This window comes from Vespa crabro, chromosome 1 (assembly GCF_910589235.1).
Source record: "Vespa crabro chromosome 1, iyVesCrab1.2, whole genome shotgun sequence".
Lineage (NCBI taxonomy): Eukaryota > Metazoa > Arthropoda > Insecta > Hymenoptera > Vespidae > Vespa > Vespa crabro.
Window position 1 is genome coordinate 21,195,473 of NC_060955.1, and position 14,024 is coordinate 21,209,496.

General features: G+C 28.7%; 3 protein-coding genes across 4 annotated transcripts; 1 reads left to right on the forward strand and 2 right to left on the reverse strand.

Annotated features, from left to right (window-relative positions):
- Positions 1-95: 95 nt before the first annotated feature.
- LOC124431704 (unextended protein) lies at positions 96-10,385 on the reverse strand. Its single transcript, XM_046979887.1, has 14 exons — positions 9,864-10,385; positions 7,728-8,019; positions 7,404-7,553; positions 7,156-7,311; positions 6,833-7,021; positions 6,586-6,759; positions 6,306-6,477; positions 5,690-5,881; positions 5,453-5,599; positions 5,240-5,377; positions 4,882-5,154; positions 4,555-4,790; positions 4,238-4,468; positions 96-4,158 (listed from the first exon to the last, which is right to left on the reverse strand). The coding sequence occupies exons 1-14, from the start codon at positions 10,307-10,309 to the stop codon at positions 4,003-4,005; spliced, it is 2,952 nt and encodes a 983-aa protein (XP_046835843.1). The 5' UTR covers positions 10,310-10,385; the 3' UTR covers positions 96-4,002.
- Positions 10,386-10,711: 326 nt separating this feature from the next.
- LOC124431753 (F-box/LRR-repeat protein 7-like) lies at positions 10,712-12,897 on the forward strand. The gene is made up of 2 exons (XM_046980002.1): positions 10,712-11,056; positions 11,332-12,897. Exon 2 carries the CDS (start codon positions 11,340-11,342, stop codon positions 12,654-12,656), a length of 1,317 nt encoding a protein of 438 aa, XP_046835958.1. The 5' UTR covers positions 10,712-11,056; positions 11,332-11,339; the 3' UTR covers positions 12,657-12,897.
- On the reverse strand, positions 12,548-14,020 carry LOC124431763 (peptidyl-prolyl cis-trans isomerase-like 1). 2 transcript variants are annotated; one of them, XR_006944095.1, is made up of 5 exons: positions 13,811-14,020; positions 13,594-13,727; positions 13,321-13,518; positions 13,063-13,228; positions 12,548-12,689 (listed from the first exon to the last, which is right to left on the reverse strand). XR_006944095.1 is itself a non-coding variant. In XM_046980012.1 (4 exons), exons 1-4 carry the CDS (start codon positions 13,879-13,881, stop codon positions 13,113-13,115), a joined length of 519 nt encoding a protein of 172 aa, XP_046835968.1. In that variant the 5' UTR covers positions 13,882-14,020; the 3' UTR covers positions 12,875-13,112. The 2 variants fall into 2 exon arrangements, 1 of the variants encoding a protein (XP_046835968.1); XM_046980012.1 differs by lacking the exon at positions 12,548-12,689 and having other exon boundaries at positions 12,875-13,228.
- Between the last annotated feature and the right edge of the window lie 4 nt (positions 14,021-14,024).

The window sequence follows — 14,024 nt, forward strand, 5'->3', positions numbered from 1 at the left end:
CGCGAAAATTTAAATACAATCAAACGAAATTTTATATAAACTTTCAATGATCGCTCGTTACTTATACGCATCGTTAACAATAATCAAATCGATGGTTGAAGTAATTGTTTTATTTTTATATTACAGACCGGATAGATTTTTTTCTTTTGTTTATGTTTGAGAACATATTTCTATTGAATCGGAACAATATAAGATTTGTCAAAAACATGCATAAGTACTATCTATTATTGCATGTCGCATGTAGCAACATTTTAATGATTAACTATGGAAGATCACAAATTTCTTTTTACTTAAACCGATTTGTACAGATCGCGTTGTTTGTCATTTTTGTCTTTATACGCATATTATGCGTGTATGTGTGTGTGTATGTATGCATGTATATATGTGTACATACACGAACACGCACGCACGCACTCACGCACGCACACATACACATGTATAGAAAGTATAAGAAAGAAAGTGAGTCAAACCCGGCTTCTTATTTTTTTGTAAATAGTATGTAATAACACTTTCCCGACATAACTATGTTTAACTAAAGCTCATTACATTGTCATAAAGTGCTACATACAATGTATTAAAAATAACGAACACACACACATACACACGCGCGCACACATATATATGTATTATATACAATAAACATGCAATAGATAGTACAGAAAACTAAGTAAAAGATCATGATGTAATCTCGTAAAAATATATAAAATCTTAATAGGTTTAACATCTCTGTAAACATATTTTTATATCACTAAGTACGATTTATCTTTTTATATTTTAGCAAATGCATCAGTATCAATGTTTTAACTATCTGATAAACGATTGGAAAATAATGCAATTGCTAAAACATTTTACAAATGTGTGTTATAATATTTCTGGTCGTATAAGATGTGCATTGTAACTCTTTGAAGCTTATTATGAGGATTATATACAGTCCTACTCATATATCAACAGCAATATAATGTATATTTACTGCTAAAATAGCACCTTATACGTACCCCCTCCAACTTAATACTTGAGGAGAGAATTTCTCCAATAAGACTGATCGAGTTATTCTATTTATAAATTTCAACAAGAAAAATAAATTTTTATTATTATATGTGAAACAACTTTAATGTAATACTATGACTATCGTCATGCTTCAAAGAGTTATATGTGATATTATTTTTCAATATGCACACACTGAGTTGACTTTCATACTTTTACAATATAAATCTAGTATAGAGTATATAAAATAGTTTATAAGTATAGAAACAGAATCAGAATTAAAAATGGTTATTGCATGATAAGTTGAAATAATATCAAATTTAATGAAATTGCTACTACTATCATTGTTGTTATAATTATTAATTTTAGACGAAGAAAAACACATGCGTATATTATATCAATAAAACGCACCTAAAAATTTACTTATAAAAGCATTTATAAATCGATATTAATTTATCGCATTTGTAACAAATTGTAAATTCAATTAATCTTTGATATTTCTGAAAATCTTTCAGAACACAAATAAAATATTTATAAACTTAAAAAAATATTTCTCTCTCTATTTCACATGTTACGCAAAAAGATTTCGATTTATATATAAAATAAGTACAACTGTATTTGTTAAAAAATAAAATAAAATAAAATAAAATGAGTATAAATACTAAAATAATATCATTAAAATAATGTCACAAACATTCCTTCAATATTTCATGAATTGACAATGTGAAAATTAATTTTAATGATCTTTTCATGCATACTTTTCATGGCCATATAAGTACTTCTATTTGTATCTGGTATACAAATTATAATCAAAAAGAGATGTACCCACAACCAATATTAATTATTCTTATTTAATTTCAAAAATAAATTAATTATTAAAATTTTGAACGATAAAAATTGTACTATATTAAATATATGGCAGTTTCTACAATTATATTATTTAAAAAAATTAAAGTAAATAGCAAAAATAAAATAGATTCTTAAAATCAAACAGTATTTCGCTCTACATTACTTTTCTATTAAACAAACTTAAGATATTATTTTTTTTTTATTTTAACAATTGGGAGATATGTTCAGAAATTGCTTTCGTTATTAATTCAGGAATAATGTAATCCGAGTCTTATTTTTTTTTTCTATATTGCAATATAAATTATAGAAGTGAAGAAATATATTTTTATTAATTATTTCTATTATTCATTGTTTGTATATGAAGATTTATTTAGATTGGATTATATTTATACTATTCCATTTTTGCAATTAATTTATAATTCATTAAAATATCTCAAGCATACAATAATTTCATTGATTTATATCTCTTGCAAGTAATACTACCACATTTTTTAGTGATATTTAGTAATAACTTTGAATACGTCTTTTACGTATATGCGTGAAGTGTAACATAATGTTCATAATTCTTCTCTAATGTTAATACATTTGATATATATATACATATTGTGCGAAATTACAAATAAATGTTCGAGGGTTATAAAAAGAAATAGAAAATAAATTAACAGATATATTTTTCAAATGATTACTAAAATATTTTTTAGGGCAACACTTGGTCTAGTAAAGCTGATTAAACAGGTTTATATCTACCAGATATTTTAAGGCACAGAATAAAAATACGATTACATTAATTACGTATCAAATATATCTTTTTACCACTAATTATTTTTAGGGCACCTATTACTCAATGCAAAATATAAAGGATATAATTTATAAAGCAAAATTAAAGACCGTTGCACCAAGAAAAATACTTAATAATTCCTTCAATCATATATATACCTACAAATTTATTACTTTGTACTGTTTTTGGTTAATATCCGCCTGTGTTTGGTCATACAACGGTATTTTATAATATTGTTAAATAAACTTATTTTCACACAAAAGTTTTCAATAATAATTATAAGATTTTAATTATTAATAAGATTAATCATCCTGTTTCTTTTACTAGATCAGCAAAAAAAACTGTACCCATAAATCTATTAATTTTGATAATAAAAATCATTACATCAATATTTAAAGGAGAAAAAAACAAGACATTTTCATACTATATTCACAGTAAGTAGAGGGAAGTGCTTGTAGAAAAACTTCTTTCATAGATTATTAAAGGAGTTTTTCTCTTAGATTGAATTATTCTCCTCATAAAATCCATAAATGATATATATATATATATATATATATATATATATATATATATATACTACATAAATAATATAAATAAATAGATCATAAAATCTTTTATAAAATAAAAACAATCTTAAAATTAACCCTAGAGCGCTCGTAGATAAACTTAATTAGGTTCTATGGAAAAAAGAAAAAAAATCACTATGTAAGTACATAGTGTTACTGCGCTCAAAAGTATTCAATATTCTATCTAAATGCTAATGCAGAGTATATTAAGAAATATATGCAACACAGAATCTAACCACACGATTAATATTCAGAATTTCTTTTCCTATTCTTTCTAATTAAAATATAATGCAACCAACCTACGAGCACTTATTCTCTGAATGGGTTAATGAGTTATTACTTCTATTTATATACATGTTCAGTCTTTACTGAACACTTTTGTAAGTACTTAGCTGCTTAATGAAAAGAGACTTGATGGAACGTGTGAGATTAAATTGGAATATTTTTTCTACCATGCGCTAAATGCAATTAAACAGTGGTATGTGATGCACGTATGATTGTTCATGAAATGAGCTATTCAATGAATAATGTTTCATGAATATATATATATGAACATTTTTGGCAACTTCCCCTGAGCAAAATAGATATATTTTTTATCGAGGAATTGGGTACAGCTTCTAAGCCAATCGCGATGATATAAAATGCATAAGAATCTCATAACTGGATTAGTATCGTTTACATTAGATATTTAAGTAATTTGTTAAGTACCTAATGCCAAAACATCTGTATATGTCATAGACGTATGTTCTGTCCTTCGTTGCTTAGTATCTTTAATACTATTCCAACTGCCGACATTATTGTACATCGTCGGCCATTCTGTAAGCGTTAAGAACGATCTTGTTTAACTAATAAAGTTGTCCTTTCCTCATCATCCAATGATTTCTTCCCAGATAGAAGTCGGACAGCTTCTGATTGACTTATATGCACGTCAGAATCTAAACTGAGTTTACCCAATCCTGTTGGAGTGGCTGCATTTTGTGCCTTAAATAAATCAATAACATCAAAGTTTCTGATGATAAAGACTTAGAATAAAAAATTATACAAACTAAAAGTGACATACTTTTATTGGGGAATTTTTTATCTTTCCATTATGATCGCTGTGTGATGAAACAAATTTAGAATTTGTAACTGGACTTGCACTGACTGGGAGAGGAGATGTTGGGGCAGTTGCACTTCGAATTGGTGATTGACTTTTAATATCTTTATCTTTACTGGTTTCATTTTCTTTATCTTTTGGTAAAACTGGCGATTCTGGTACGCTACGATCATCTTCATCCAAGGAATGTAATAACTAAAAAAAAAAAATATTTCCTTGTATTCCCTAATTAATATTAATAGATTTTATATGTGTCATTGAAAAATTTATATCCTACGTACTTTCTCTACTTCATCGTCAAATTGATCCTGACTAGGTAAAGGATCTTTTTGGCTTCGTTCCAAAAGAGTGGCACGCTTGGCAGCAAGATACAAAGATCTTTTGACTTTGACATAAAATACTTCTGTTACCGCCCGAACAGTATAGTCTGGTATAAATGTGTAACGTAATATAGAATCTAAATTGATCGATTGAATGCTTCCAAGATTTTGAGGATTTCCATTTGTGGGAGATTCAGCTAGAATATAATAAATACAATAAATATAAATATTATTAATGTGGACATGCATAATTAAATATACAAATATACGTTCTTTTTTTTTTTTTACCTATTCCTATATTCGTAGTAAGTGCTTGAGATCCAAAATATGTAAATGGACCACTTTCGAACATCAAATTTTCCTTGCCAACTGTAACTTCTACTCGACCTTCTAATATCAATGCAAAATAATCTACCGCTTTTCCTTGCTGATAAATTATCGCAACGGGATCATTTCTGGCTTTTTCACGGGTCTTGACTTTGATGTGATAAATGATATCTTGTTTAAGTAAACGACGTAGAATAGTTTCAGATATTGTATCAGGTTTAAAAGCATCTACAGCTGTGAATCATATATTATGCTCAAATATATATTAAATGCTTTATAATAATGTCTACACTAATCTCAAAGTAACACTTCTTCCTACTTGTAGATAAGTACTGAAACATGGCCAAAGTTAATTGAGGAGATATATGAATACGCTGATTTTCTTTTTTCTCCGCGAACACGGTAAAGTCCTGCATTTTTGTCCGAGCCTGCCTTTTACGTTTACTTCTATTATCGGCTGTAAAAAAAATAAATGTTATGTTAATAAATACAATCTATTGCGTTTGAATTTAGATATTTTGATCTAACTTACTAAATACATCTGTTTCATCTATAATTTCTGCTTGAATTAATTCTTCTATGACATCTTCCAATGTAACTAAACCTATCACTTCATAGAAAGGATCACCTTCACCCTTATTATTAACTGTTTGAACAAATGCCATGTGACCTTTATGACCTACAAAAATAAAGGATTAATGAAAGATGTTTTTATTATAAAAAGTTATAAATAAAGCTATTTACATAGAATTATATTTATTGAGCATACCTTCTTTAAATTGTTTAAACATTATATCTAACGTAACATCTTCGAAAACGAAATTACATGGGTTTTGATAAAACTGACAAAGTGTTTTAAGTGGCATATTGTCATCAGGATCAACAAATGCAAGATCTTTAATATACAACATCGTTATTATATTAGTTCTAGCTCCCTCGTATACAGGTATTCGTGAAAAACCTAAATAAAATATAATTAGTTAATCACGTATCAATAATATCATTTAACAATATTTCTAATTTTTTTCTAAATAATTAATTATATACTACACTCAGTGTAAAGTAAAAGTACTTGATAAGATATGTAACATATTAAATTAATTCTTAATTAATCTATATATCAATAAGAGATTATATCTTATCTGCATTAAATTTTGATTTGTTGAGTATGTTAAAATAATATAATAATGTCACCAGAATAATATCACATTCTTAAGAAATAATGCATATTGATAAAATCATTGTAAATTAACATAAATGCGATAAAATATAAAATAATTAAAGCAATATTAGGTAAAAAAAAAAAAAAAAAAAAAAAAAAAAAAAAAAAAAAAAAAAAAAAAAAAAAAAAAAAAAAAAAAAAAAAAAGAAAAGATAATGTATACCTGATTTCATGATTTCAGATACAGTTTCAAAGTCTAAAATTGCATTATAATTTAGCATATACACATCTTCAATTCTTGTCATGACATCTGCAACAGTCTTTTTCCGTAATTCAAGAGCTCCAGCTATAATATTAACTTCATCTTTTTCTAGATCATTATATCCCGTTGTAACCTATAATTTATGATATAGTTATAACATAGTATTATTCATAATAGAAACTTTATACTAATTAAAAATATTATTAACTTATCAAATTATTGCTTTTAAGTAAATGCTCACCTTAACAAGTTCTTTCAATCTTTCCCTGTTATAAACATTACCAATCTCTTCACCAAGAAAAACATCCAAAATTTTACTAATTGGATAACTTAATGGAAATGTTATTATCATAGTTAATTTTGTAATATAAATTGTTTTAGCACCAACACATAGGCCATGTCTGCTACATATGGCCTATAAAGAAAAACATTAAATATTAACTTCATAAGTATTATAATTGCTACATTACATTTTAAAAAATACATACTTGTGGTGAAATTTCACCGAAAATAACAATAGCAAGTGTTGAACAGATGACTGCAACTAGTCCAGATGTTAAATCATCTAACAGAATAGTGAATAATGAATTGACAAGAACATTTGAAAATAAAATAGAACAAAGTAAATAATTTCCATGGTTTCTCACTGGCTGTATTGTCCTTGCATATTGTTTTTCCTAAAATATGATAAAATTATTTAACAATTTAAAAAAAAAAATCTGACATTAATATTTTAATAATAAATTAAACAATTCTATAACATTCAAAATTGAAAAAATAATATATAATCAACTATATTTATATAACATACTTTTTCTGTACCAGTGTTACAAAGTATTTTTAGTTCAGTTCTATCCATTGCCATCAAACCCAAGTTAAGGCCGGAAAATAAAGCAGAAAAGCTGAGGCACAAGAGAATGATTAAAATGCTAAGCCAAAGAGGTAACATTTTTTCATATGTACGAATCTGAAATATATTGACTGTAAATAGTTAATACTACATTTATCTTAATAATATCAAAATATATGCGCATCTAAAAGAAAAGATATAACGCTTACTGTATTCCATGATGCTCTGCCTTGATGTCTAAAAGGCACATAATCATTTTGGGCATCTTCATATATTGGTGATTTTGCACAAATAAAAAATGGAGATCCAAGTGGTAAAACTACATCAATGGTTGCTGTATTTTTCTGTACATTTTTTACCTACAAGTAGTAAAATGAAAAAAATTGTCTATTTTAATTACCTGTTTAGAAATTTTACATACACAAATATATGCACGGAGTTTTTAAATTCTTTTTCGCATGCATTCAAATTATAAAATTGATTGTATATACTTTTGAATTAATTTTGATATGTAAATAATAACTTTCTCTTACTTGAAACTCATTGCTCTTTATTTTGTCACAAATAGAATCCCTCTCTTGTGGCATATCCGTAAATGTGATTAAAGTACCTTCTGTAATTCCAGATCCGAATAACCGTATTACTGCTTTGCCACCAGCCAAAATCTCTGGAATACCTTCTTCGGTGTAGCTAGGATCCTTATCAGCTAACTCTACTCTCAGGCCTTCAATGTAAATGTTTGTACGGACTTGTGTCGATGGTACATTTTCATTATCACCGATGTCAGGTACATGTGAATTGGCACGACGTGTGCGAAAATATTTTCTGAGAATGAAATATTTAGTCGCTATAGAGAATACAAATGGTCAAGAAATAATTATAAATTGAAAAATTATTCAATTTTGTAGATGCTACACCAAACATACTTGTTACTCTCTCTTGCAATGGTCCTCCTTATCTTAAAGGTTAAAATAATTGAATCAATTGAACATTGATATATGAATCAGTGTAGAGGAACAAATATACCATGTTTACACAAAAGATAATAAAGTCTCCAATTCTTAATAAAAAGTATATGATACAAAATGAGTACAATAATGACCTACTTAAAAAATATCAGTATTTTTCTTTATAGAGCCAAAAAAAACGTAAGATTTATAATTGAAAAGCATATAAAAATTATAATATATTTGATAAGCACTTATCAATGTTACATAAATGTAATGTAATGTAACTAACTAAATAAATATTTCAAATAATAATCATTAGCAAACTTGCAACGTATATGGTATAAAAAGTAATTGGATACACTGATACAGATAATTAGTCATCAGTCTGATAGCAAGCAATCAAGAAGTATGTAAAAGGAAACCATGGCTTAATACAGAAAACATAATAAGCACAAAAAATGTTATACACTACAAAGAACTTTATTGACACTTATATATTTCACAAAATTAAAAAATAGACATATTAAGAAAAATAGACATAAAATTTATCTATAGATAAATTGTTAATTCATTGAAAAACTTGAATGAAGTGGCCTTATATATGATTTTCTTTCTTAAAATATTTGCCCAATGCAAAAATATTGGAACACTTAAATGTAGGTCAAACATAAATCTATTTTTATACATCCAACCTAGAGTGTCTGAATAATGGTCAAATAACGAGTATAATTTCAAATTATGATACTAATAACAAATTAAAATTCTTAACAAAGAAAATAATTTGTAATATTATATATACATTAATAATACATCAATTTTATTACGCTATTCAATGTTAATAAAATATAAAATTCTTATTATACAAATTTATATTATATTTATTAGAACAATCTGATTAATTTACTTTGTATATATTTACATTTTATAATGAACCTTTGTTTTTATTTATTTATAAAATAATGTTCATTATTATTGCTTATTGATAAACAATTATCTCAAATGAAGACAAAAGAATGATTTATTGTCAACAATAAAACAAAGTACTATGCACATGCAAAGCAAAATACATGCAAAGTAAAATGTATGCAGTTGTCCTCTATAAATTAATGTTCTAATGTTTATGAAAACAAATGTTGATGAAGATTAATCTATAGTACACTTAAATTTGTTGCAAATGTATACAATGATAACGAGACGTTCGTAACTTTCAGAGATTTCTAAATCATTTATTCGCACATCAATTCATATTTACAATAGAATAAAAATTACATATATATATATATATATATATATATATATATATATATATATATATATTTCTTTTTGCTAATATTCTAAATTTAGTTCCAATTTCAAGTTATATAGATATCACAGATGGAATAAGTATTACGTGGTCAAAAAAATATATAACGTAGGACATAATCAAAGATACTAATATCGCGATAAAACTATATTATATGCGATAATCTGCTAAGATAGTAAACAAATAAATGTGAAAGTTAACGAGAGAAAAATGGTGAGTCTTGCACAATGAGGAAAAAAAATCACATTATATCATATAACCGGCATCTTCTAACGTTGCAACGTAGGTAGACAGCAATTCGTCCTTTTTCTTTTTCTTTTTCTTTGTTACACGTAAGGAAAATTACCCCCGCATACCGATCGTACCATACACATACGTACATAAACATGTATATATATATGTATATATATACTTACTGCAATCGCGAAGGTAAGTTCACCGTAAAATTACTTCCAAGATTGGTCCATCGTTCGCCGTTTTTCAAGCAAAAATAGACCGTGTTTACTTTAAAGTCCGGAAGTTCGAGAAACGTGTATATTGCACGATCGCCTGACATCGAGATCCAAATGTTCTTGAGTACATTATTCTGTTCACAATCACTACCATCATTCGACCAATATAATGATAAGTTACTTTCGAGGCCGGTCCCATATAGCTCTATCAAGTACTCGGAACGAAACGAAGGTGTTTCATGGAAGAACGAATCCCGTAGATTTAACACGCTTACAGCTGTCACATTAGGATTATTCAACGGACTCACTATGTCTGTCAATGTATTGCCTCTTGTTAATCGAATAACTGCAATAACGAATAATAGAAAAACTGCCGGCGATGTATATGAGCGACCAACATGTCGCGCCATCGTGCGACTAACTCAACTCTGACAACTTTACTCATCTACTAGAAGTGAGCTGTATTTATAACCTTCAAGAATCGGCGCCGCGCATGCGCAAACGTGATGACTCTTGCGATATCTCGAGATACCATCTACGTGTAACCAAGTAGTAAGAATGACTTATCTTTATTTCGGTCTTTCCTGTTCGAAAAATAAATATAATTAATTTTCAATGAAAAATAAAAAATCCGGTTTGATGTATATGATAGGTCAATGAAACAAACGTATTCCTATAACGTACAAAAATACAATGAAATTAAGACATTTCTTAAGTACATTAGAATGAACCAATCAACGTTGATATATATTGTCCAATCAGATGTGACGAAAATGTGTTTAAGTTCACTTCATACTTTCGATCTTTGATCCGAGTGATCTTGACAACCTATCGATCGTGATGTAAGAATACGGCATAAAGTATATCGGAAACTATAAACGTGTGTAAAATCTTTTCCATTAATTTCGTTCAAATTTATTCCGATATTTAGAGGTAGAAAGTGTAAAAAATATTCTAACAAAATTACGAAGCGTTCATCGATACGTAAACATATAGAAAATGTTTTGAACTTTAATTATTCGTAAAGATCGATCAAGATGTATCCAACTGCTTCAACAACTGGACCGCAAGATCAAAATGGAGGAACTGACGGATAGATCGATAATGCTCAGTAATGTTAGAGAATATCATTGATCACTTTGCTTGTCAACGTGATTGTAAGTAAATCATTTTCGCAATTTTCTATTATAGAAAATAATGTAAAGTGTTTGTTTCCTTTTATTGACAGTTCGTATTCGTATATCGATATGCGCGCGAAATTTAAGAATAAAGCATGAATTTTTTTTTAAATTAAAAATTTTAAACGTTTTGAGCCATTAATAATAAAAGAATTTGTTTGGTAAATAAATTTTGTTAATATTATTCTTATCTTGAATTTTCATAATATTTTAACATTTTAATTAAAATAAGGTTTTTCTTTCTTTTAAATCAGAGCATGGAATGGATGGATCCTGTCCACTCCTCTTTCCATCTTTTGGGGAGAAAAATAACTCTGAACGAGGAATCGGATATACAGCACAGAAAGTGTCTTTATACAGGCCATCCTCTGATGCAATTGACCTTGGATACCATACTCTTGACAACAGTGGTTGCCGTGTGCCTTCCTCATCTGCTATTACATCTGTACCTACGAGACAACAACCGCTGTCACAACAGAAAAGAGCATATGTTACAGGTCTTTACCAACTTGACGATGAGTTGTTACTAAAAATTTTCTCCTGGCTAAGTACTAGAGATCGTTGTGCTTTGGCGCAAACTTGTAGACGTCTATGGGAAATAGCGTGGCATCCATCCTTATGGAAGGAAGTTGAAATACAGTATCCTCAAAATGCGACTATAGCACTAAATGCTTTAGCACAGCGAGGATGTCATTCTTGTATTCGTCGTTTGATATTGGAAGGTGCCACAGGTCTTCCTGGAGTCTTTCGACAACTGCCATTTTTAAGTTTAACTTCTCTAATTCTGCGTCATTCGCGACGCGTAACGGATGCTAACGTGACTGCCATTTTAGATAATTGCGTGCATTTAAAAGAATTAGATTTAACTGGATGCGTGAGTGTGACTAAAGCTTGTAGCCGGATAACATCGTTGCAATTACAGTCGCTTGATCTAAGCGATTGCCACAATATTGAAGATTCTGGTTTGGTATTAACGCTCTCCCGTATGCCACAACTTGCGTGCCTTTATCTACGACGATGCGCACGTATAACCGATGCCAGTTTCGTTGCTATTGCATCTTACTGTGGAAATTTACGACAACTTTCTGTATCTGATTGCGCAAAAATAACAGATTTTGGTGTACGTGAAGTGGCCGCACGTCTAGGGCCATCGTTAAGATATTTTTCTGTTGGTAAATGCGATCGTGTATCTGATGCCGGTCTGCTTGTGGTAGCCAGACATTGTTATAAATTACGTTATTTGAATGCACGTGGTTGCGAAGCACTCAGTGATAGCGCAACATCGGCTTTGGCACGTGGATGTCCACGGCTCAGAGCTCTTGACATAGGAAAATGCGATATCGGTGATGCCACACTCGAGGCTCTTTCCACGGGCTGTCCTAATTTGAAAAAGCTCTCTCTTTGTGGTTGCGAACGAATCACAGATGCTGGACTGGAAGCATTAGCATATTACGTGCGTGGTTTGAGACAGTTAAATATCGGAGAATGCCCTAGAGTAACTTGGGTTGGATACCGCGCAGTTAAACGTTATTGTCGTCGATGTGTTATAGAACATACTAATCCTGGTTTCTCCAGTTGATCCATATTTACTTTAATCTCTTGCTTCTACTATCTGCGATATATTTATTAACAAATATCAATTTCATTGCTTAATTAAATATTAATTTATATATATAGAGAAAAAAAGCGACGTATACTGAAATAGATTGTAAAAATATATATTTTGCGTCTTGCTTAAAAAACGCATTCGCTATTTATTGTTTTTTTTATATTTTAATACATTATACAAGGGTAATAAAATGTTAAATTTTATACTTTAATAAATGGATGTCTTATAACCTTCATTCAATGTTATCGAAAAAGTAATTACATTTAATTAGTTTGCCATTTTCAGTATGTATTATCATATTAGGGTATCAGATTTTCTACTTTTAGATATTTTATCCAGAATAATATTTTCAATCACATAATAGAAATATTATTACCTTATTAATTAAATCAACTGGCTATAATACAAATCTTTCATTCAACAGATTCACGCATTTCGCACTGATCCTTTAACAATTTTAACATCATCGATAGGCCTATCATTTTTATCTGTTTCAACAAGACCAATTCTTTTTACTATTGCCATACCAGAATGAATTCGCCCTGCTCATAGAAAGACACATGATATCATTTAAATTAGAATCATTCTCATGAAATCATAATTGTTATACATACATAATAATATTCAATCTTACCAAATATAGTATGCTTTCCATCCAACCATTGCGTAGGTGCTAATGTAATAAAAAATTGAGATCCATTTGTATCTGGTCCAGAGTTTGCCATGGATAATATCCCAGCGCCAGTATGTTTCAAATCATCATGAATTTCATCATCAAAACTATCTCCATATATAGACATACCACCTTTTCCTGTAGCGGTTGGATCTCCACCTGTGGGAACGCATACATTTATAATATCATATGTAATATTCAATAAGAATTCTACAAAACACAACCTTGTTTTACCTTGTATCATAAAATCGCGAATTATTCTATGAAACTTTGTACCATTGTAATAACCACGACGTGTCAATTCAGCAAAATTTCTACACGTTATAGGTGCATGTTTCCAGTATAATTCAATGATTATTTCACCCATACTAAAAAACCAATAAAAAAAATGTATCACCGAAAAAAAAAGCATACAATAGAAATGATTAATTTATATATTCGCATGTCTTACGTTGTCTCAAAAGCCACAAAGGGAGGTTGCCAATGTTTATCTGGTATTCCTGATATATTTGAAAGAGTCATTATTACACTATAAAAGTTATTAATAAAAATGAAGATATTACAAACAACAAATTAACCAACAAATAACCAAACTAAATTCAAACTACAAAATTATATGCGAATTGTATCAGCTGTTTTTAGAACGCTATCTATATTAGCTTCCT